The 25,558-nt window shown below is 40.7% G+C and overlaps 1 protein-coding gene across 2 annotated transcripts in view; it reads left to right on the forward strand.

Annotated features, from left to right (window-relative positions):
• The first annotated feature begins 7,063 nt into the window (after nucleotides 1–7,063).
• The window catches only part of LOC129839076 (gastrula zinc finger protein XlCGF17.1-like), a 55,935-nt gene continuing 37,440 nt past the window's right edge, over nucleotides 7,064–25,558 (forward strand). Inside the window, exons 1-2 of one of the 2 annotated variants that reach the window (XR_008756972.1) lie at nucleotides 7,064–7,660; nucleotides 11,631–15,137. Coding sequence is in view for 1 of the 2 variants with exons in the window: in XM_055906347.1 (XP_055762322.1) it covers nucleotides 7,303–7,660; nucleotides 11,631–12,436 (1,164 nt within the window). In the remaining variant the exon portion in view is untranslated. Of the gene's footprint in view, nucleotides 7,661–11,630; nucleotides 16,628–25,558 lie in introns of those variants that run through there. The other variant, XM_055906347.1, reaches the window with a different exon arrangement.

The raw sequence follows: 25,558 nt of genomic DNA on the forward strand, positions 1-25,558 counted from the left end.
AAGTCAGGAACCAATACAAACAGTCAGTCAGGAAAGCAAAGGCCAGCTTTTTCAAGCAGAAATGTGCATCCTGTAGCTCTAACTCCAAAAAGTTCTGGGATACTGTAAAGTCCATGGAAAACAAGAGCACATTTTCCCAGCTGCCCACTTCACTGAGGCTAGGTAACACGGTCACCACTGATAAGTCCGTGATAATCGAAAACTTCAACAAACATTTCTCAATGGCTGGCCATGCCTTCCTCCTGGCGACTCCAACCTTGGTCAACAGCCCCGCCCCCCCCCGCTGCTACTCGCCCAAGCCTCCCCAGCTTCTCCTTTACCCATATCCAGATAGCAGATGTTCTGAAAGAGCTGGAAAACCTGGACCCATACAAATCAGCTGGGCTTGACAATCTGGACCCCCTATTTCTGAAACTGTCCGCCGCCATTGTCGCACCCCCTATTACCAGCCTGTTCAACCTCTCCTTTGTATCATCTGAGATCCCCAAGGATTGGAAAGCTGCCGCGGTCATCCCCCTCTTCAAAGGGGGAGACACCCTGGACCCAAACTGTTACAGACCTATATCCATCCTGCCCTGCCTATCTAAGGTCATCAAAAGCCAAGTCAACAAATAGATCACTGACCATCTCGAATCCCACTGTACCTTCTCCGCTGTGCAATCCGGTTTCCGAGCCGGTCACGGGTGCACCTCAGCCACGCTCGAGGTACTAAATGATGTCATAACCGCCATCGATAAAAGACATTACTATGCAGCCGTCTTCATCGACCTGGCCAAGGCTTTCGACTCTGTCAATCACCATATTCTTATCGGCAGACTCAGTAGCCTCGGTTTTTCTAATGACTGCCTTGCCTGGTTCACCAACTACTTTGCAGACAGAGTTCAGTGTGTCAAATCGGAGGGCATGTTGTCCGGTCCTCTGGCAGTCTCTATGGGGGTACCACAGGGTTCAATTCTCGGGCCGACTCTTTTCTCTGTATACATCAATGATGTTGCTCTTGCTGCGGGCGATTCCCTGATCCACCTCTATGCAGACGACACCATTCTGTATACTTCCGGCCCTTCCTTGGACACTGTGCTATCTAACCTCCAAACGAGCTTCAATGCAATACAACACTCCTTCCGTGGCCTCCAACTGCTCTTAAACGCTAGTAAAACCAAATGCATGCTTTTCAACCGTTCGCTGCCTGCACCCGCACGCCCGACTAGCATCACCACCCTGGACGGTTCCGACCTAGAATATGTGGACATCTATAAGTACCTAGGTGTCTGGCTAGACTGCAAACTCTCCTTCCAGACTCATATCAAACATCTCCAATCCAAAATCAAATCTAGAGTCGGCTTTCTATTCCGCAACAAAGCCTCCTTCACTCACGCCGCCAAACTTACCCTAGTAAAACTGACTATCCTACCGATCCTCGACTTCGGCGATGTCATCTACAAAATAGCTTCCAATACTCTACTCAGCAAACTGGATGCAGTTTATCACAGTGCCATCCGTTTTGTTACTAAAGCACCTTATACGACCCACCACTGCGACCTGTATGCCCTAATCGGCTGGCCCTCGCTACATGTTCGTCGTCAGACCCACTGGCTCCAGGTCATCTACAAGGCTATGCTAGGTAAAGTGCCGCCTTATCTCAGTTCACTGGTCACGATGGCTACACCCACCCGTAGCACGCGCTCCAGCAGGTGTATCTCACTGATCATCCCTAAAGCCAAAACCTCATTTGGACGCCTTTCCTTCCAGTTCTCTGCTGCCTGCGTCTGGAACGAATTGCAAAAATCTCTGAAGTTGGAGACTTTTATCTCCCTCAACAACTTTAAAAATCTGCTATCCGAGCAGCTAACCGATCGCTGCAGCTGTACATAGTCCATCTGTAAACTACCCACCCAATTTACCTACCTCACCCCCCATACTGCTTTTATTTATTTACTTTTCTGCTCTTTTGCACACCAGTATCTCTTCTTGCACATGATCATCTGATGATTTATCACTCCAGTGTTAATCTGCTAAATTGTAATTACTCGATTTATTGCCTACCTCATGCCTTTTGCACACATTGTATATAGATTCTCTTTTTTTTCTACCATGTTATTGACTTGTTTATTGTTTATTGTTTACTCCATGTGTAACTCTGTGTTGTTGTCTGTTCACACTGCTATGCTTTATCTTGGCCAGGTCGCAGTTGCAAATGAGAACTTGTTCTCAACTAGCCTACCTGGTTAAATAAAGGTGAAATAAAAAATAAAAAATAAAAAAGGTCTAGTAGCACGAGGACAGATGCAGAGCCTCGGTCTGACGCCATTAAAAGGTAATTTACCACCTTCACACGTGCAGTCTCAGTGGTATGATGGAGTCTAAAACCAGACTGAAGCATTTCGTATACATTGTTTGTCTTCAGGAAGGCAGTGAGTTGCTGCGCAACAGCTTTTTCTTTGTGCACTGCTGCTCTTTTTCAAGAGAGGCTTTATCACTGCCACTTTTAGTGCGTTTGGTACACATCCGGTGGATAGAGAGCCGTTTATTATGTTCAACATAGGAGGGCCAAGCACATGAAGCAGCTCTTTCAGTAGTTTAGTTGGATTAGGATCCAGTATGCAGCTTGAAGGTTTAGAGGCCATGATTATTTTCATCATTGTGTCAAGAGACATAGTACTAAAACACTTAAGTGTCTCTCTTGATCCTAGGTCCTGGCAGAGTTGTGCAGACTCAGGACAGCTAAGCTTTGGAGGAATACGCAGATTTAAAGAGGAGTCTGTAATTTGCTTTCTAATGGTCATGATCTTTTCCTCAAAGAAGTTCATGAATTTATTACTGCTGAAGTGAAAGCCATCCTCACTTGGGGAAGGCTGCTTTTTAGTTAGCTTTGCAACAGTATCAAAAATAAATTTTGGATTGTTCTTATTTTCCTCAATTAAGTTGGAAAAGTAGGATGATCGAGCAGCAGTGAGGGCTCTTCGATACTGCATGGTACTGTCTTTCCAAGCTAGTCGGAAGACTTCCAGTTTGGTGTGGCATCATTTCCGTTCCAATTTCCTCGAAGCTTGCTTTAGAGCTCGGGTATTTTCTGTATACCAGGGAGCTAGTTTCTTATGACAAATGTTTTAAGGGGTGCAACTGCATCTAGGGTATTGCGCAAGGTTAAATTGAGTTCCTCAGTTAGGTGGTTAACTGATTTTTGTCCTCTGACGTCCTTTGGTAGGCAGAAGGAGTCTGGAAGGGCATCAAGGAATCTTTGTGTTGTCTGAGAATTTATAGCACGACTTTTGATAATCCTTGGTTGGGGTCTGAGCAGATTATTTGTTGTGATTGCAAACGTAATAAAATGGTGGTCCTATAGTCCAGGATTATGAGGAAAAACATTAAGATCCACAACATTTATTCCATGAGACAAAACTAGGTCCAGAGTATGACTGTGGCAGTGAGTAGGTCCAGAGACATGTTGGACAAAACCCACTGAGTCGATGATGGCTCCAAAAGCCTTTTGGAGTGGGTCTGTGGAATTTTCCATATGAATACTAAAATCACCAAAAATTAGAATATTATCTGCTATGACTACAAGGTCCGATAGGAATTCAGGGAACTCAGTGAGGAACGCTGTATATGGCCCAGGAGGCCTGTAAACAGTAGCTATAAAAAGCGATTGAGTAGGCTGCATAGATTTCATGACTAGAAGCTCAAAAGACAAAAACGTCATTTTCTTTTTTGTAAATTGAAATTTGCTATCGTAAATGTTAGCAACACCTCCGCCTTTGCGGGATGCACGGGGGATATGGTCACTAGTGTAACCAGGGGGTGAGGCCTCATTTAACACAGTAAATTCATCAGGCTTAAGCCATGTTTCAGTCAGGCCAATCACATCAAGATTATGATCAGTGATTAGTTCATTGACTATAACTGCCTTTGAAGTGAGGGATCTAACATTAAGTAGCCCTATTTTGAGATGTGAGGTGTCACGATCTCTTTCAATAATGGCAGGAATGGAGGAGGTCTTTATCCTAGTGAGATTGCTAAGGCGAACACCGCCATGTTTAGTTTTGCCCAACCTAGGTCGAGGCACAGACACGGTCTCAATGGGGATAGCTGAGCTGACTACACTGACTATGCTAGTGGCAGACTCCACTAAGCTGGCAGGTTGTCTAACAGCCTGCTGCCTGGTCTGCACCCTATTTCATTGTGGAGCTAAAGGAGTTAGAGCCCTTTCTATGTTGGTAGATAAGCTGAGAGCACCCCTCCAGCTAGGATGGAGTCCGTCACTCTTCAGCAGGTCAGGCTTGGTCCTGTTTGTGGGTGAGTCCCAGAAAGAGGGCCAATTATCTACAAATTCTATCTTTTGGGAGGGGCAGAAAACAGTTTTCAACCAGTGATTGAGTTGTGAGACTCTGCTGTAGAGCTCATCACTCCCCCTAACTGGGAGGGGGCCAGAGACAATTACTCGATGCCGACACATCTTTCTAGCTGATTTACACGCTGAAGCTATGTTGCGCTTGGTGACCTCTGACTGTTTCATCCTAACATCGTTGGTGCCGACGTGGATAACAATATCTCTATACACTCGCCAGTTTTAGCTTTAGCCAGCACCATCTTCAGATTAGCCTTAACATCGGTAGCCCTGCCCCCTGGTAAACAGTGTATGATCGCTGGGTGATTCGTTTTAAGTCTAATACTGCGGGTAATGGAGTCGCCAATGACTAGGGTTTTCAATTTGTCAGAGCTAATGGTGGGAAGCTTCGGCGTCTCTGACCCCGTAACGGAAGGAGTAGAGACAAGAGAAGGCTCGGCCTCAGACTCCCGACTCGCTGCTTAAATGGGGAAAGCCGGTTGAAAGTTTCTGTCGGCTGAATGAGCGACACCGGTTGAGCATTCCTACAGCATTTCTCTCCAGAAGCCACGAGAAAGTTAGCCGGCTGCGGGGACTGTGCGGGGGGGATTTATACTACTATCTGTACTTACTGGTGGCACAGACGCTGTTTCATCCTTTCCTACACTGAAATTACCCTTGCCTAACGATTGCGTCTGAAGCTGGGCTTGCAACACAGCCATCCTCGCCATAAAGCGATCGTTCTCCTGTATATTATGAGTACAGCGACTGCAATTAGAAGGCATCATGTTAATGTTACAACTTAGCTTCGGCTGTTGAAGGTGCTGACGAACCATGTCCAGATAAAGCGTCCGGAGTGAAAAAAAAAAGTTAAATGAGGGAAAAACTAAAAATATAAACGGTATTAAAAAATAAAAAGTAAAAACCGTAAAGTTGCCAGCTAGCAAAGTAAGGTTGGCAACAAAACGCACAGCAACACGTCTGCAAGTTCAAGAGGAAGTGACGTGAATCCTACTGAGTCACACATCCGTTACATATACATCTATATGATGTATTGTTACACCATGTAGGAGCAGTATAGACCTAGTCTGTTCATTATATACATCTACATGATGTATTGTTACACCGTGTAGGAGCAGTATAGACCTAGTCTGTTCATTATATACATCTACATGATGTATTGTTACACCTTGTAGGAGCAGTATAGACCTAGTCTGTTCATTATATACATCTACATGATGTATTGTTACACCGTGTAGGAGCAGTATAGACCTAGTCTGTTCATTATATACATCTACATGATGTATTGTTACACCGTGTAGGAGCAGTATAGACCTAGTCTGTTCATTATATACATCTACATGATGTATTGTTACACCGTGTAGGAGCAGTATAGACCTAGTCTGTTCATTATATACATCTACATGATGTATTGTTACACCGTGTAGGAGCAGTATAGACCTAGTCTGTTCATTATATACATCTACATGATGTATTGTTACACCGTGTAGGAGCAGTATAGACCTAGTCTGTTCATTATATACATCTACATGATGTATTGTTACACCGTGTAGGAGCAGTATAGACCTAGTCTGTTCATTATATACATCTACATGATGTATTGTTACACCGTGTAGGAGCAGTATAGACCTAGTCTGTTCATTATATACATCTACATGATGTATTGTTACACCATGTAGGAGCAGTATAGACCTAGTCTGTTCATTATATACATCTACATGATGTATTGTTACACCATGTAGGAGCAGAATAGACCTAGTCTGTTCATTATATACATCTACATGATGTATTGTTACACCATGTAGGAGCAGTATAGACCTAGTCTGTTCATTATATACATCTACATGATGTTTTGTTACACTATGTAGGAGCAGTATGGACCTAGTCTGTTCATTATATACATCTACATGATGCATTGTTACACCATGTAGGAGCAGTATAGACCTAGTCTGTTCATTATATACATCTACATGATGTATTGGTACACCACGTAGGAGCAGTATAGACCAAGTCTGTTCATTATATACATCTACATGATGTATTGTTACACCATGTAGGAGCAGTATAGACCTAGTCTGTTCATTATATACATCTACATGATGTATTGTTACACCATGTAGGAGCAGTATAGAACCAGTCTGTTCATTATATACATCTACATGATGTATTGTTACACCATGTAGGAGCAGTATAGACCAAGTCTGTTCATTATATACATCTACATGATGTATTGTTACACCATTTAGGAGCAGTATAGACCTAGTCTGTTCATTATATACATCTACATGATGTATTGTTACACCATGTAGGAGCAGTATAGACCAAGTCTGTTCATTATATACATCTACATGATGTATTGTTACACCGTGTAGGAGCAGTATAGACCTAGTCTGTTCATTATATACATCTACATTATGTATTGTTACACCATGTAGGAGCAGTATGGACCTACAGTAGCTAGCTACTTATTTAGATTTAGTATGACTCAATGAAACTGCCTTAAATGTGCTGTTTTATTCGCACTAATCAATCAACACATTCCTGTCTTTGTATGTCTCAATATAATGGTATTATTTAATTAAATCCATTTACAATAATCTTTGTCTGAAAATAAAATATGATCCTCAACTGCGTTTCCCCTCCAGTCAGCAGACGGCGATGTGCGTCTTTCAGGCGTTGCTGCCAGCGTGACGTATATTCTAGTGGACGGTTCTTCATAAACAGCTCGTCAACAACCTCGGTAGCTTGCTAGCCAACATAGCCGAAAGATTCAAGCTATATATACGCTTTCGGTGTATATAACCTACTGTGTTTTAGACACACTTCTGTCGTATCTACTTGTTAACCTATTTAATTTAATATTACGTTATTTTGTATTAGTCAGCTATAGTAGCTGGCTGGTTAAGTTAGCACTAGCCTAGTCGCTAATGATTGCTAGCTAGCTAACATCCCCGAACATGAGCTCTCTAAACTTCTCCCCTCTTGTTAAAGAAGAGGTGGTCTGCTGGACGGAGAAAGAAGCTCTGGGGCTGAACATTGTCGTGAAAGAGGAGGAGGAGGAGGAAGAAGAGGATATCACAGTAAAACAAGAATTAGAGGGTGAGGCTGTTACAGTGAAAGAAGAAGAGAAAGACGTTTCAGTGAAAGAAGAGGAAGACGTTTCAGTGAAAGAAGAGGAAGACGTGTTCAGAGTGAAAGAGGAGGAGGATGTTACAGTAAAAGAAGAGGCTGCAGTTTTTGGAGTGAAGAAGGAAGGGGAGATTACTGTCACATTGAAAGAAGAAGAGGAGGATATAGGAGATCTGATTAACACCAGTAAGTACCGCCTTAAATGTGTTTTTAACTTTGGATATTCGGAGTTGGCTCGTCAATACCTCAACGGAGGGCCCTAGGATGATGACTGATATGTCTAGAATCAGACGACGTAGAGAACTAGCTACCCCTTGTTTTCTTCATTCCGTTTCCAAAAAGTTACTTAAAATATATATATGAGAAGGGTCTATCTGCTGACCGCAGACTGGGGAGCACGGCATGTAGTGATTTTCATTTAGTTATGATTTACTGCACACCGTGCCCCCCAATAGTGCCATGTGAGAGTTGGGTTGGCTACACCAAAGATTATGAATATACTGACAAGATGTCTCTGCCCTGACAAGGGGAGTCTTTGTCCACAAAGCGGCACTGTGGGTTGTCTATCTCCCCCCTACCCTTTCTTCTTATTGGTGGATACATCTTATTATTGTAATCTATTGTTTATATTCTATCAGGGCTGTTGACATCAACCGCCTGAATTCAATGGAGAGAGATGCTAAGCTACTAGCATGAATATGCATAGCGATCTGGAGACAACTCCTATAGTATTTTTATTTAAAGTTGTCGATATGTCACGTGTCCACATAATAACTTAGTCATTACGAAACTTCTGTTAGATCAAGTAAACTTCACATAGCAAATAAGCCATACATTTTGTTGTTGACCAAATTCAACATTTTCCACATTGGGTTGATAATTGTTTTACCTGGATACAACCTACTGTAGCCTACTGGCATGACCTAGAGAGTTACAACATACTGTAGCCTACTGGCATAACCTAGAGAGTTACAACCTACTGTAACCTACTGGCATGACCTAGAGAGATAAAACCACTTAAATACAACCTACTGTAGCCTACTGGCATGACCTAGAGAGAGAACCACTTGGATACAACCTACTGTAGCCTACTGGCTTGACCTAGAGAGTTACAACCTACTGTAGCCTACTGGCATGACCTAGAGAGTTACAATCTACTGTAACCTACTGGCATGACCTAGAGAGTTACAACCTACTGTAACCTACTGGCATGACCTAGAGAGATACAACCTACTGTAGTCTACTGGCATGACCTAGAGAGATACAACCTACTGTAACCTACTGGCATGACCTAGAGAGATAAAACCTACTGTAGTCTAATGGCATGACCTAGAGAGATACAACCTACTGTAGCTTACTGGCATGACCTAGAGAGATACAACCTACTGTAGCCTACTGGCATGTCCTACAGGGATACAACCACTGGTATGCATGCATTTCTAAACTTTTTTCTCTCACTTTTATGGGGTATTGTGATGTCATTATGGGGCATTGTGATGTCATTATGGGGTATTCTGATGTCATTATGTCTGAAGATTGATCATTTACAAAAAAAATGTAATCCATAAGGCTGTACTTTAACAAAATGTGGAAAAAGGGAAGGGGTCTGAATGCATGTATGTTGTATGTTATAGGGGTGTCCCAGATTTAAAAAAAAAAAAATGTATTTTCTTTCTACCAATTGATTGGTTGAAATGTTATGACGTCTATTTTCCATATAGACACATTAGAACTATATAGAACTTGAACTGAACTCATGCTTCAAGCGTTTGATTAAATAATTAACACAAATGACTTGAGGAAGCCAGAGATCAATATAACCAGAAGAAAATAACCAACCGACCTGCTGCTGGCCTTCCTAAATTCTGACGTTATGCTCCTGAAGTTTCCGGTAAAATCGGCAAACTTTTTCTATTTCCATTCAGAGTGCCAATTTCTCTGACCATTTCTACCGATCTTCGTGCCAGTTATAAACGAGTTACAACACCTGTTTGGCCCCGCCACTTAAACTTAAATTTAAGGAATAAATCTGAGTCTCACGCTCATCACCTGTGGAAGGCGGGGCTTCCAGCGAGGCGTGGATTTAATAGTATGTTGTACCTTGTTTCCCTCCTTCAGGGAACAGTAGTTATAGTCATAACATGTGGATTTAATAGTACCTAGTTTCCCTCCTTCAGGGAACAGTAGTTATAGTCATAACGTTACGCTTGTCACATGATGAAATTCAACTTAAATACTGGATCTTGCTGTCAGAGATTTTTGTATTCAGATCTCTGAAATGCTCTCTAACTACGTAACATTTAGTGCCTCCTTATGTTACGCTGGGAAAACAGTTTTTATGGGCACAGAAATCCTAAAGAATTTCAGAGTTTGCTAAATCCAATGGTTGTAACCGAGAGTCACCTTAACTTTATTGACACCCAAATGGATACTGTCATTAACGCAGTTCTTCAATTATTACAAATAATTCTTAATGCTGTTTAGTTACAGTCACATGTTCAACTATCATCAGCTGATCCAGGAAATCATTTTCTGAATGACAGTCAAATAACAAACATCACGACATGCAACAACAACCAAAGTGCTTCTTCATTCATTACTCTGGTAAATACAGTTATGCCGTGCTCCACGTTGGATCCAACATCCCTAACAAATTGGTGTTTATAATGTTATTGTCTGCTTGATTTATAGTAGGGTCTCGTTAGTCTGTTTGGACACAGAGATACTTAGCTCATAATGTGTAGAGAACTGTTCCTTGATGGATAGGCTATTGTACAACACACAGAGCTATTTTCCTTTATTCGGGACATTTAGAATGACAACACATTACAGAGTAGCCTAGTGGGATTATTGACTAAATTATCTGGTGATCAGGTTATGAAATGTCACGACAAAGACATTTTAGTTTCCATGTTTCACCTGAAATATTAAATTATTATAGTCCTAGGTCTATGTTGTTGTTAGGTGAAGTTATCGGTCCTAAATGAAAAAATGAAATTAAATAAAGTGAACAAGAAAGAAAATCAATATTTTAAACTCAACAAAACTTCTTGAAAAAGAGGAACCAATTGTGAAAGCAATTCTGGATTTTTTTGTTGCCCCATTCAAAAATCAAATTCTAAGCAGTGTTACTATAATACTATAGTTTTCTTTAACCCTCTCCTGTTTAAAGTTATAACTTTAATCAAAGTTTACATTGTGCCCTGGTTTCATTGTTGTTGTTAGGTGAAGTTATGGGTCCTACAGTAGGTCTATGTTGTTAGGTGAAGTTATGGGCCAATTTGTTAAACACTTAGTGTACAAACCCTCATTGTCAGGCTGATGGCAAAGCTAGCCAAGGAGCACTTTACTGGTTTAAGTGTTTTTTAAGTATAAATCACTTGATTTGCAACAATAACACACAGGACATTCAAACGAGCCTTACAATTATAATCAGGAGGAATGTGAAATGCACTCATACGCTACCTGGAAATGGAGGCTATTTTTGCTGTCAGCCTATGAGAGCTCCCTTGAGTTTTACCCCATGGTGGTGAATTAGTGAATAGACACAGAGCTTAGTGTGAGTTTCCTTGAGTAGCATCCTGATCTTGTGCTGTAATATTCAGAATAGTTTGTGAAAAACTAAAATCTTCGCTCACCATTTTTGCTCCAAGCAGATATACTACATCTATAACTAGTGGTTTCCTCATTACCAGATATACGACATCCATAACTAGTGGTTTCCTCATTAGCAGATATACTACATCCATAACTAGTGGTTTCCTCATTAGCAGGGAGGAGTTTCTGCAACCAAATTGTGTGTGCATTGCCCTCGTGCCGCAATTTTAGCAAACACAGAAAGAAGCCTATATTGGAGACCAAAAGTCGTCTGGCACACTGCTTAGGATTTCAACAGCTTTAATAACTTACTTCTAGCCTACAATCATCGATGTTACTACTAATGTGAAAACAAGACAAAATATGACTATTGTTGCTAACTTGACTGTCTTAATTGTCAAATTTAACAGATGTCAATTGTTGTACAACTTCATGGGTATGCTCTGGGCATCACCCTTTACCTCAAATAAACAGTGGATTTCTGCTGTTGTGGGCCAAAACTGTGGATTTCTGCTGTTGTGGGCCTTTAACCATCTGTCTGACTTTGTTGTTCACATAGGAGAGAGACGGGACTATCGTGGATCCTCTGGGGAGCCTCAACAACATCATGATGCTGAAGAGGCAGAGAAAAGTCTCTCCACATCAGAACACCTCAAGAAACACCAGCAGAGACCCACAGGGAAGAAACCTCACTGCTGCTCTGACTGTGGGAAAAGATTCAACACTTCATCAGACCTTAAAATACATCAAAGAATTCACACTGGAGAGAAACCTTACAGCTGTGATCAATGTGGGAAGAGTTTTACTCTGCTACAAACCCTGAAATCACACCAGAGAACACACACAGGAGAGAAACCTTATGACTGTTATCAATGTGGGAAGAGTTTTACTCAGCTAAGCAGCCTGATAGTACACCAGCGGGGACATACAGGAGAGAAACCTTATAGCTGTACTCAATGTGGGAAGAGTTTTACTACATCTAGCTATCTAACTACACACCAGAGAACACACACTGGAGAGAAACCTTATGGCTGTGATCAATGTGAGAAGAGTTTTACTCATCTTAACAGCATGATATCACACCAGCGGGGACACACAGGAGAGAAACCTTATACCTGTGATCAATGTGGGAAGAGTTTTACTACATCTAACTATCTAACTATACACCAGAGAACACACACTGGAGAGAAACCTTTTGGCTGTGATCATTGTGGGAAGAGTTTTATTCGGCTACAAACCCTGAAATCACACCAGAGAATACACACTGGAGAGAAACCTTGTGGCTGTGATCAATGTGGGAAGAGATACTCTGATAAAAGATCTCTGATTAAACATCAGAAAATACATGAAGGAGTTGTTTCATGACATCAATGAAATAATGTCACAATGTAGAATGTTTTAACATTGTAGTAGGAGTATTTTATTGATGTCACAATGTAGAATGTTTTAACATTGTAGTAGGAGTATTTTAATGATGTCACAATGTAGTAGGAGTATTTTAATGATGTCACAATGTAGAATGTTTTAACATTGTAGTAGGAGTATTTTAAGGAATCTCACAATGTAGAAGCCTAAACGTTTGTCCTCTGTTCTATTGATTTTAACATGATATGGATATTAGCCTCAGGGGGAAAATCCAGGCTCTGAATTGGAAGAGTACTATTTATGAGATTTAACAAAAACTGACTCTCAAAAAAATAGTCGTGTTAAACTTACCACGTTGGTGACCCACTTGAAACAAAATGTTTAGGTTTTCAATATTTCCCAAACTGTTTCTACAGATTGGTTATTGATTTGGACACATTGCACTATTCCAATTTAGCAAAATGTCATTGAAAATAAGACTATGCCCGACGTCCAATATATGTTTGGTTGTAGTTGAAAGTGAAAGTTGAAAAGATGCCTTTTCGGGTTGTTTTTTCAATGACTTGAAAACAACTTAATTTCAACGTACTTGCAGCCTATACACATGGGCGCAGTATAATGAATTGGTCTATAATCAATTTTATTAACAATCCTACATCGGTCCAGTATTTCTTCACAACATCCAAATGCTAATTGTCTTTATTCCACTACTGAAGAAGCATGACTCAAATCACCTCATATTTCAAACATTCAGCCTGACAAAAGATACATGTTTTATTATTACATGCCTCACCATTAAGTGAAGTATTGCCAATACATATTAACAAAAGGGTGTACATTTGGTTTTGATCATTCATATTTACAATTTATGTAACATTTAGTAATCATAATTATTTATGCAACCAACTGACAACTTTTGGGTACAATTATATTGACATTGTGAAATATTGACATTATATTGACATTGTGCTTTTAGAATAACAGGGTTCATTCTCAGATGTGCCAACCCAAATGTACTAGAGCATGACATTGGGGACTGGGCCCCGAGCCAACAACATGCCTATCGAGTGAACCCTGAAAAGAGAGAGAAGCTCCGTAGTGGAAAGTTACTACGGATATCGCAGGAGTTTCCTCATGAAAACAGACATGTCTGTCGTAAGGACAACTTGGTTGCTGATTGTCTCAAGGCTGGGCAGTCAAATAGATTTGTGTTTTGCATTAAGCCAGTGAGTTACCATGATCACAATTTATTTTGACACGTTTTTCCCGTGTTGGAGATTAGTTTTATCTCTTATTCTTTTCTGTATTTTTTCCAGTGTTGTATCTGGCGCATGTGACTAATACAATTTGATTTGAGTTTTGTTTGGGCTCGTTCCAAGGGGACGAGAGTTCTAGAAGCTAGTGAGTTGTAGGAAGACGAGAGTTCTAGAAGCTAGTGAGTTGTAGGAAGACGAGAGTTCTAGAAGCTAGTGAGTTTTAGGGAGACGAGAGTTCTAGAAGCTAGTGGGTTTTAGGATTCTATGGAAAGAAAAAGGATTACAAAAATGAAGCATTGAAAATGAAAAGTGAAGCATTGTAGATGTTCATGTGAAATGGAAGTTGTAGAGATACTCTGAATGATTGGCTATGAAAAGCCAACTGACATTTACTCCTGAGGTGCTGACCTGTTACACCCTCGACAACCACTGAGTATTATTATTTGACCCTGCTGGTCATCTATGAACATTTGAACATCTTGGCCATGTTCTGTTATAATCTCCACTCGGCACAGCCAGAAGAGGACTGGCCACCCCTCAGAGCCTGGTTTCTTCCTAGGTTTTGGACTTTCTAGGGATTTTTTCCTAGCCACCGTGCTTCTACACCTGCATTGCTTGCTGTTTGGGGTTTTAGGCTGGGTTTCTGTACAGCACTCTGTGACATCAGCTGATGTAAGAAGGGCTTTATAAATAGTTTTGATTGATTGTACAACTGAATGCATTCAACTGAAATGTGTCTTGGGTGCACTGATTGGTGTCACCTCGTTAGTCAGTATGTGTTACACCTGTGCTGGCTTGTCCATCTCGTTAGTGGGAAGGTGTTTCACCTGAGCTGGTCCAGGTTCTATTTAAGAGTGTCTGGCCCAGTGCTCCAGTTGTCTTGATAGATGTGGAGAGTCAACACCTTTAGTTGCTCCACCTTTTTGGTTGCTTCCTGTCTTTAAGTTTGTTGTGGGTTTTTCTTTTGTTTCCCTCTTCTTGGGCAGATTTAGTGTGTCTCATGGTGGGTGTCTTTTAGATACCAGTTGTTGTTACTAGTCAACTTTCAGTGAACACTGAGCGCAAAACTGCAACATTGTTATAATTCTTTTATTGCATCAAATCGTATAATAAATGGTGGTTTTATGCAACAGAATAGAGGGTTCTTAGAACTATTGTGTCTGTGTTCTACTGAGGATGGGCCTCTCGGAGATGACACTGATAGGAGATTTACAATGTCTTTGGGGTGATAAAGAGACCTAAAGAGACAGCATTCCAGAGCATGAGTTAATGTTTCTGTTCTATATGAACAAAGTAGCTTTGATGGGATTGATCATGTTAACATCTTACTGCAAGTGCTGTAATGTGTAGTGTCTTGCTGGCATGCATCTAAAAAAATGTTGAGGCCCCACCAAGATTTACATGCTAAAATCGCCACTGGGGTGTGTTCTAGTGTGTCTGGGCAGGTGTGATTTAGTTAATGGAGATGTGTTCTAGTGGGTTTGGGCAGGTGTGATGTAGTTAATGTTTGTATGGTGCTGTAATTTGTATGTGTATGTTTATAAAATATCAAATGAAATATGTTTTAAGTCCCAATGCAAAGTTATACCTTATTAAATAAAACCAATCAGAATGCCAAAGTCAGGTGTGAAGTAATATGGAGGATCAGCCTAGTACCTATGATGTAAACTACAACAGAAATAACTTCAAATGTAGAACTTCAAATTAAACTAATCGTTTGCACTCGTGACTTGAGTGATTAAAGTAAACCAAAGTTTTGGAAATACATAACGCCATCCAACCAAATATCAAAGAATGTTAGCTGTATGCAGTTATCTTAGCCAGCCAGCTAACATTAGCTATTTAGTCAACTAGCTATGGTCAGCGAGCTGGAGCCCAACTACCGGAGACCAGTTAGAACCCAACTAACAAAACCCAACTAAAACATAACTGCAGATCAAAAGAGACAAACAGAATGATGGCAGGGAAAATCTCCAAAATATAAAGATTATAGGTGTCAGTCAGCTAGCGCGCTAGCAGTAAACCAAGGTTGTAAAAGTTGCAGAACTCCCATAGTCTACTTCACAGAGAACATGCTGAAAAGTAGTGATGGGGAAACAAAGCTTCCTGATGCATTGAAACTTTCCAGCCAATTGTGTCAAAAATAGGTTCATTACTCAAGGCTTTGAGCGAAACAGAATTTAGAACAGCCAAATTATTATAGATGACGTAGCAGCGTAGCCATTATGTCATATATTAAACCACTGGCCGTGTTCGAGAGCATCAAATCCATGCTGCATTGTGGGTAAACTGTGACTGGCTGACTGATTTATAAGTAAGAATGAGTAGTTATCTATGATGTATAGTGATTTGTAGATCAGTCAGTTGGCAGTCGCCTGCAATGTCGAACAAGCCCAAAACCAAACCAATCAGGTGGTTGTTCGATGAAACGAATCTTCAGACGCCATTGATGACGTGCTGCTGATAAAGTGATACAGGCATCAGCACACTGCTTTGAAGTTTAATGCTTTCAAGGCCTCGTACCTCCGGTATCAAACATAACATCCCCATCGAAAAGTTGACAAAACAAAAAGGAGCAAGCAGGTTGATTTCCTCTGTCATTTTGAGCCCACGGCAAGAACGCACCAGAGCCTACCTTGCTAACGGGTTCCCTCTAGATAACACAACCACACAGTTAATGAAAAGCATGAGGTGAAGCTTGAGCTAGATATCAACCTATCGAGCTAGTGTGACCTTCCTGGTCTCTCAAGTCAGTGAGTCAACACAGGAAGGAGCAATGGATGGATAGTTCATTTATTTCCAAAGCTGCAATGATGGGACACACACAGTATGGATGAATGGATGAAAAAAATAATTGAAATGTCTATGAAAGTCATTGTGATCGAATAGTGGATTTAACAATTCCTACTAATTCCTAATTTACAATAATAAATGAATCAATTGTTCCATGTGTCTCATATTCACTACATCAGAATAAACTGTCATCCATTTTAGTATCAAAATATATCAAATTAGCCTGGAAAATTACTCAATGTCCCCCTCTGGTGGCGAAGAAGTATAATACACCTAAACTAACATAACAGGGCTAATAAACTGTCTGGTGTTCATGAGGTTATAAAACATATACTTTATACATTTGTCATAAATGACCTGATTTGATGAGACACACAGTGTGGATGAATGGTCAGTAGTCGACAGGGTAAAAATAGCACTTCTAAAGAAAATGCATTTTCCAGTTAGATACCAACTTGAAAGAGGGATCTTTAGCATAAAACCCACATGGAAAACTGAGATTTGGCAAATAACATATAAAGAGAGGCTTATTTGACACCAAACCAACAACAGTAGTTCCTAAAACATAAATTGCTAATGTATGATTTAAAACGTGGATTTTATGATGTAATGTCAACTTTATACATTTCTATCCCAGGACCACTCAATTTTCAAATTCTCCAAAAATCTGCTGTGGATTACCCAGAATCCAATACCTTTATCACTGAGTGTATTACACCGAGTGTAATGTAAACACAAGAGCAGCGCAGCGGTCTAAGGTACGGCATCTCAGTGCTAGAGGCGTCACTACAGACCCTGGTTCAAATCCAGGCTGTATCATAACAGGCCGTGATTGGGAGTCCCATAGGGCAGCACACAATTGGCCCAGCATCGTCTGGGTTGGGGTTTGGCCGGGGTAGGCCGTCAATGTAAATAAGAATTTGTTCTTAATAACTGACTTGCCTAGTTAAATAAAGGTTAAATATATTTAAAACATGTAGCTTCATTACACCGTTACACTGGCATACAAACTCAGTAGCACGGAGTAGATCATCCATATGACCTTGGGAAATAGTGCATTGTGGGTAGTTTAGAAGATTTCCCGAAATAAATTAATAATATGCAATTACGCAAAAACATAACTGTTTGTACTTATAGGTAACCATATCGTGACTACAACTAGCTTACTAAGTCATTAACCAGACTGTATTGTTACACTGGTGAGTAAAAACTAATGCTCCCTACACTTTAAATTGTTGTCTGAAGATAAAATATAAATTTTACTCAACTGCGTTACCTACTCCAGTCAACAGATGGCGTTCTGGGAATTTAAGGTTATGCTGCTGTAGTGGCGCCGCAAGCCCTGAGATGCAGTGTCCTCTGCGCTACCTGGGAGCCCCAAAATCATGTTCTAGTGCTGTCCCCAACTAAAATACATCTTGGTCAACCAAGAGTCATCTGTTCTTTCTACCAATCGCCCCATGTGTTTTTATAAAATCAAATATACGTACTATACTTGTCTGATGCTTTAAGCATTCTGTTTGATTAAATAATTAAGACACACAAATTACTCGAAGTCATAACTAGAGGGAGCCGCTCGTCAACATAACCCGACCAGAGGGAGCCGCTCGTCAACATAACCCGACCAGAGGGAGCCGGTCGTCAACATAACCCGACCAGAGGGTGCCGGTCGTCAACATAACCCGACCAGAGGGAGCCGGTCGTTAACATAACCCGACCAGAGGGAGCCGCTCGTCAACATAACCCGACCAGAGGGAGCCGCTCGTCAACATAACCCGACCAGAGGGAGCCGGTCGTCAACATAACCCGACCAGAGGGAGCCGGTCGTCAACATAACCCGACCAGAGGGAGCCGCTCGTCAACATAACCCGACCAGAGGGAGCCGGTCGTCAACACAACCCGACCAGGGGGAGCCGCTCGTCAACATAACCCGACCAGTGGGAGCCGGTCGTCAACATAACCCGACCAGAGGAAGCCGCTCGTCAACATAACCAGACCAGAGGGAGCCGCTCGTCAACATAACCAGACCAGAGGGAGCCGCTCGTCAACATAACCAGACCAGAGGAAGCCGGTCGTCAACTCAACCCGACCAGAGGGAGCCGCTCGTCAACATAACCCGACCAGAGGGAGCCGCTCGTCAACATAACCTGACCAGAGGGAGCCGCTCGTCAACATAACCCGACCAGAGGGAGCCGGTCATCAGCATAACCCGACCAGAGGGAGCCCCCCTCCGCTGCTGGACTTCGAAAATTCTGCCGTTCTGCTCCTGAAGTTTTCAGTAATAGACTAATAGACTACAGATAGATAGACTAATAGACTAGTAATAGACTACACCAGCATTCGGCAACCTTTTCCAGTTGGAGTGCCAATTTATCTGACCATTTCTGCTAATCTGTGTGCCAGTTATGATTTTCATATGCACATTTTCGTGGAACAGTTTCATTTAATTTATAATAGTATCTCAAAATTATTGTCTGTGATTGATTAATCTACATTCTATCTAAATCTAAATGAAAATTATAGATATCTAAAAGTAACTTTTACTGCCATTGCCAACTATGTAAAAAAATTGCCTACATAAAGCCAACAAATAAAAACGTTGCATTCTGCAGGTAGAAAATATCCTGATAAAAATAAATATCCTAGAAATCACTTTGGCTGCAAATGGCCTGTCTACAACAAACTTTAAACAATGTATTTATTTATTTTATTTATTTAACCAGGAAGGGCTCATTGAGATTTAAAATCTCTTTTCAAGAGCATCCTGGCCAAGATAGGCAGCACCAAGTCATTACAAAAATTACAGACAGACAACATGAAAAACTACAAGTAATCTAGTAAAAACCATTGAATTCACAAGAGTATAACAAAATCAAAAACAGCAAATTAAAAACATTGACAGGTCAGGGAATCAGCCTCAAAATCCTTCATCCGTGATTTAAAAACACCAATCGGGACAAGTTCTTCCAGTTTAAAATTATTTTGTAAGGTGTTCCAAGACGATGGCGCAGAGTACATAAAATACCTTTTACCAAATTCAGTTCGGACATTTGGAACAGTTAGTTCGGACATTTGGAAAGTCTAGCGAACGAAAAGAGTACCCACCACATTTCTGAACAATAAAAATGCCCAAATAAAAAGGTAGTAAACCCAAAATGGCTTTGTAAATAAAAGTATACCAGTGATTGAGCCTACGAGTGACTAGAGAAGGCCAGCCAACCCTGGTATACAAAGTGCAGTGGTGCGTAAGGGTTTTGCAGTTTAAAATAAATCTCAAAGTGCCATGGGAAAGAGTGTCAATTGATCTCAAACACTGAGCGGAAGCATTCATATATAAAATATCCCCATAGTCTAGTAAAGGCATAAATGTAGCTGATACTAGCCTCCTTCTGGCTTCAAAGGAAAAACAGGCCTTATTCCTAAAATAAAAACCCAATTTCAGCTTCAATTTATTTGTAAGTTGTTGAATATGCAATTTGAAAGAGAGGCCGTCATCAATTAGAATTCCAAGATATTTATGAGGTTACAACCTCAATCTCCTTGCCCTGACAGGTAGTAATAGGTGAAAGGTTCAGAGGTCTATTTCTTGCATTAGAAAACACCATTAGTTTAGTTGTGTCAGTATTGAGGATAATCTTCAATTGACACAAGGTATGTTGAACAGTATAAAAAGCAGTTTGCAAGTTCTGGAAAGCTTTTGTAAGAGATGAGGCACAACAGTAAATAACAGTATCATCAGCATAAAAATGAAGTTGTGCATTTTTGTCTAAATCATTTATATAAATAGTGAATAAGAGAGGACCAAGTACAGAGCCTTGGGGCACACCATTCAGGACAGACAATTTAACAGACATAAGCCCATCAAATTGAGTGCACTGAGTTCTATCAGACAGATAGTTAGCAAACCATGCAACTGCATGCTCCGAAAGACCTACACTCAACAATCTCTGCCTTAGTATAGTATGATCAACTGTATCAAAAGCCTTACAGAGATCAATAAAAAGTGAGACACAGTGCTGTTTTTTGTCAAGGGCTTCAGTGATATCATTTAAAACCTTCATGTCTGCTGTAATTGTGCTATGCTTCTTCCTGAAGGCCGATTGGTACATTGATAAAATAGAGTTAGTAAGTAAAAACTCTTTTAGCTGTTCACTTACAAGGGTTTCAAGTATTTTCACCAGGGGTGACAGCTTTGAGATTGGCCTATAATTATTTAAAAGAGTTGGATCTCCCCCTTTTAAAAGTGGTAGGACAAATGCTGATTTCCAGATCTTTGGAATTTCATTACATTCCAGGGTTAGATTGAACAGATATGTAAGTGGTTCAGCAATGAAATCAGCTGCCATATTTAAAAACCAGGGATCCAAAAGATCAGGACCTGCAGGCTTTCTTTGATCTAAGGATTTCAGGGCTTTATGGACCACCTGCACTGAGAATGGCAAAAAGCTAAAAGTTTGACCAGCTCTCACTGGTTCATCCACACAGGGTTGTACAGAGACCGAGGACACTGAATTAAACAGCCTACCAGATGATACAAAGTGCTCATTGAAACAATTCAGCATTTCAGTTTTGTCATATATAGCAACAGAGTCCTTCAAAACACATGATGGTAATTCATTAACATTACTGTTACCAGACATAGACTTAATAGCATTCCAAAACTTTCTAGGGTCATTCAGGTTATCAGTGGTAACAGACATAAAATATTCAGACTTCCTGAGAAGAAAAGAACACTTGTTTCTTAACTGCCTAACAATAAGCCAATCAGCATCAGAACAATATTTCCTTTCTTTAGCCCAGGCTAGATGACGGTCGTGAATAATACAAGACAGCTCAGAAGAAAACCATGGATTACCTTTAACCCTGAACCTGCGGAATGGGGCATGTTTGTTTACTATTTGGGGAAAAAACATAATGAAAGAATATCCAGGCAGTTTCCACATCAGGGATAAGCTCAATCTTGCTCCAGTCAAAATAAAACAAATCATGAAAGAAAGCCTGCTCATTAAAACACTTCAAATTTCTCTTACGAATAAAACGGGGATTTGTCTTTGGAACTTTAGTATTTCTACCAGCAACAACAGCACAATGGTCACTTAAATCGTTACAAAAAACACCAACCGCAGAATATTTATGTGGAACATTTGTCAATATCAAATCAATCAGGGTAGATTTATCTGGGCATTTAAGATTTGGGCGAGTGGGTGAGTTAATCAACTGGGTAAGATTCATAGAATTACAAAACATTTTTAAATCATCAGACACCGGCTTTAACCAACACCCGTTGAGATCACCAATCAAGATCATTTCACTGTAAAGACGTTTAGACATAAGGTGCGTCAAAGAAGAAAATGCTTCACAGAGAGCAGAAGGGGGTCTATAACAGCCAATCACAGTTATAGAAAGGCCCTTTGAAACCTCAATATTCAAAGCAAGAAATTCCAACTGTTTACAAATAGTTGAAGACTTTCCTGACCCAGTTAGTATCAACTATCAACTGGGTCAGGAAACTCGGATAGCAAGCTTGCAACATTGTATAAAATATTCTAGGCCCTCAGTTTCCTGCTCCAGTGAGTTCTGAACAGACACAGCTGTAGGCTATTTGTGAAAAGGGTAAGAAGTAATCAGGTATTTTATGACATTTCCACTGGATCAGAGCATTATATATTTCCCTTTTATGCTGAGTGGTTATCGAAAGGGCGAGAGCTGGAAATATTTGATTAAATATTGTCATTCACAATTGATTTTGATTAGACTTTGTTTACTTGCTGTTTGAGGTGAAGAAAAAATTACTTTGAGAAGCTCCACAACTCATTAGTGGTTCAGCGTTAAGACAATGAGAAATACTATCAGACATCCCCATATGGGCACATTTATAGGCCTACATTTGTGTGCAGGCCAGGTAGACTAGTCCTACTTCTATATGCATAATCAGGTGTGCGTCCTTACTCAACATTGACAAAACTGACGCATCTTGTAGGGTCAGGTCTGGGTGGTCTGCCAGCAGCCGTTTCATTTAGTATCCGTTTGGTTCGGCTGGGGAATGATTTTATTTCCCCATAGTATGTTGTTCCGAAGTTGACTGACTGAAAGGGAGTGTAAATTTGATTATAATTACACTTCTTTGAAGGAGGGAAACAAAGTACAACACCTGTTTGTTCCCGCCCTTTCATGGGTCGGCGAAGAGTGGTATTAAATTTAAGGAATAAATCCAAGCCTCACTCTCATCACCTGTGGAAGGCGGGGCTTCCAGCGAGGCGTGGATTTGATACTATGTTGTACCTGGGTTCCTTCCTTCAGGGAACAGTAGTTATAGTCATAACATGTGGATTTAACCTCTCTAGGGTAGGTGGGACGTTAGCGTCCCACCTCATCAACAGCCAGTGATACTGCAGGGAGCCATATTCAAAACAACAGAAATCCCATAATTTAAATTCCTCAAACATACAAGTATTTTACACCATTTTAAAGCTACACTTGTAAATCCAGCCAAAGTGTCCGATTTCAAAAAGGTTTTACGACGAAAGCACACCAAACGATAATGTAAGGTATGAGCCAAGTCACAGAAAAAGACAGCCATGTTTCCAGCTAAAGAGAGCATTAACAAAAAGCAGAAATAGAGATCAAATTAATCACTAACCTTTGATATTCTTCATCAGATGACACTCATAGGACGTCATGTTACACAATACATGTATTTTATGTTCGGTAAAGTTCATATTTATATCCAAAAATATGAGTTTAGGCAAGACGTTACTGTATCACTTGGCAAAAAGCCTGAGAAAATTCATAGCGTCACATTAAAATTAATGACTATGAAAATTACTTAAAATCAAACTTTCATTAAATCACACATGAAAGATATCAAATTAAAGCTACACTGGTTGTGAATCCAGCCAACATGACAGAATTCAAATAGGCTTTTCAGTGAAAGCATACGATGCTATTATCTGAGCATAGCACCATTGTAAACAAAAGAGAGAAAACATTTCAACCCTGCAGGAGCGACACAAAACGCAGAATAAAAATATAATTCATGCCTTACCTTTGACGGGCTTCTGTTGTTGGCACTCCAATATGTCCCATAAACATCACAAATGGTCCTTTTGTACGATTAATTCCGTGGATATATGTCCAAAATGTCCATTTATTTGGCGCGTTTGATCCAGAAAAACACTGGTTCCAACTTGCTCAAACATAACGACAAAATCTATCAAAGGTTACCTTTAAACTTTGCCAAAAAATGTCAAACTACTTATGTAATACAACTTTAGGTATTTTTTATGTTAATAATCGATAACATTGAAGGTGGGATGATATGTGTTCAATACAGGATTAAAACGATATGTAGCATGCCTTCTGTTTGATTGAAACGCATGTCTAGGACACCAGGAGTGCCTCGACTTCAAGATGGCCGTATTTCTTCATTACACAAAGGAATAACCTCAACCCATTTCTCACGACTGTTGACATCCAGTGGAAGCCGTAGAAACTGCAAGCAAGTTGCTTAGAAATCATCTTAGAAATCCCAATAAAATCTAATTGAAAAGACGGTGACCTCAAAAAACAAACAAAAAATCTGAATGGTTTGTCCTCTGGGTTTTGCCTGCTAAATATGTTCTGTTATACCCACAGACATGATTCAAACAGTTTTAGAAACTTCAGAGTGTTTCCTATCCAGATCTACTAATAATATGCATATCTTATCTCCTGGCGATGAGTAACTGGCAGTTGAATTTGGGTATGTTTTTCATCCAAACGTGAAAATGCTGCCCCCTACCCAAGAGAAGTTAATAGTATGTTGTACCTAGTTTCCCTCCTTCCGGGAACAGTCGTTATAGTCATAACGTTACGCTTGTCACATGATAAACTTCAACTTAAATACAGGATCTTGCTGTCGGAAAGTTTTTTTGTATTCTGAAATGCACTCAAACTATGTATCATTTTGTGGCTCCTTATGTTACTCTGTGAAAACAGTTTTCATGGGCACAGAAATACAAAATAATTCCAAAATTTGCTAAATCCAATGGTTTTTAACAGAGTCATCTTGTAATCCAAGTTTTTTGTGTTTTTTGTGTATATATTGCAATATGTTTCAATCTTTTTCCATTTTTAAATTAAATATACCTTCCGGCAACCCGCCTCATCCAATGTGATACGGATCTGCTATTCTTTTAGACCTTATAGCTAGAACCTCCATCAGAACCAAGCCATCAGAAAGAAGCTAACCAACTAATTAGCTACTAGCCTTTTAGTCATTGTTAGCCACTGCTAGCGGCCTTTACCTTTTTAGCTCAGACACCAGACGCTTTTAGCCTGGATAACACCTGCCAGTCTGCACAGCGCGATATCAACCCTGAGCATATCGGACTGTTTTTCTCCACTACATCACCGTATTCCTGCCGTAAGCTCTGGACCATTACACCGGATAATCGCAGCTAGCTAGCTGCCACCGAGTGGCCCAGCCCCGAAGTTAGCCTTGAGCCAGGCCCATCTCCCAGCCTGCTCAATGGACCCTATGATCACTCGGCTACGCAGCTGATGCCTCCCAGACTCTTCACTAAGACGACTAGAAGCCACTACATCACCGGATTCCTGCCGTAAGCTCTGGACCTTTGCACCGAACTGGCTATAGTGGCTAACGCCCTTGTCCCGAAGCTAGCACCAGTTAGCCTCGAGCCAGGTGCATCTTCAAGCTAGCAAACAAAATTACTCCAGCTACAATACCTCTTGCCAATTGGCCTGGGCCCTTTGTCGACACGGAGTCCCGCCGATCCATCACGACTGGTCTGCTGACACAATTCCGTCCGATGCGCCCTCAACCGGCCTTTGCCAGACGTCAGTGACGCCCTTGTCCCGAAGCTATCACCAGTTAGCCTCGAGCCAGGCGCATCTCCCGGCTAGCGTAGTAATGACTACCTAACGGCTTCCCTGGTTCATATATTGCTGTTCACTGGACCCTATGATCACTTGGCTACATAGCTGATGCCTGCTGGACTGTTCATTAATCACGGTATTCCATTTTGTTTATTTTGTTTATCTGTCGGCCCCAGCCTCAAACTCTGGCCCTGTG

Source organism: Salvelinus fontinalis, chromosome 40 (assembly GCF_029448725.1).
Source record: "Salvelinus fontinalis isolate EN_2023a chromosome 40, ASM2944872v1, whole genome shotgun sequence".
NCBI lineage: Eukaryota > Metazoa > Chordata > Actinopteri > Salmoniformes > Salmonidae > Salvelinus > Salvelinus fontinalis.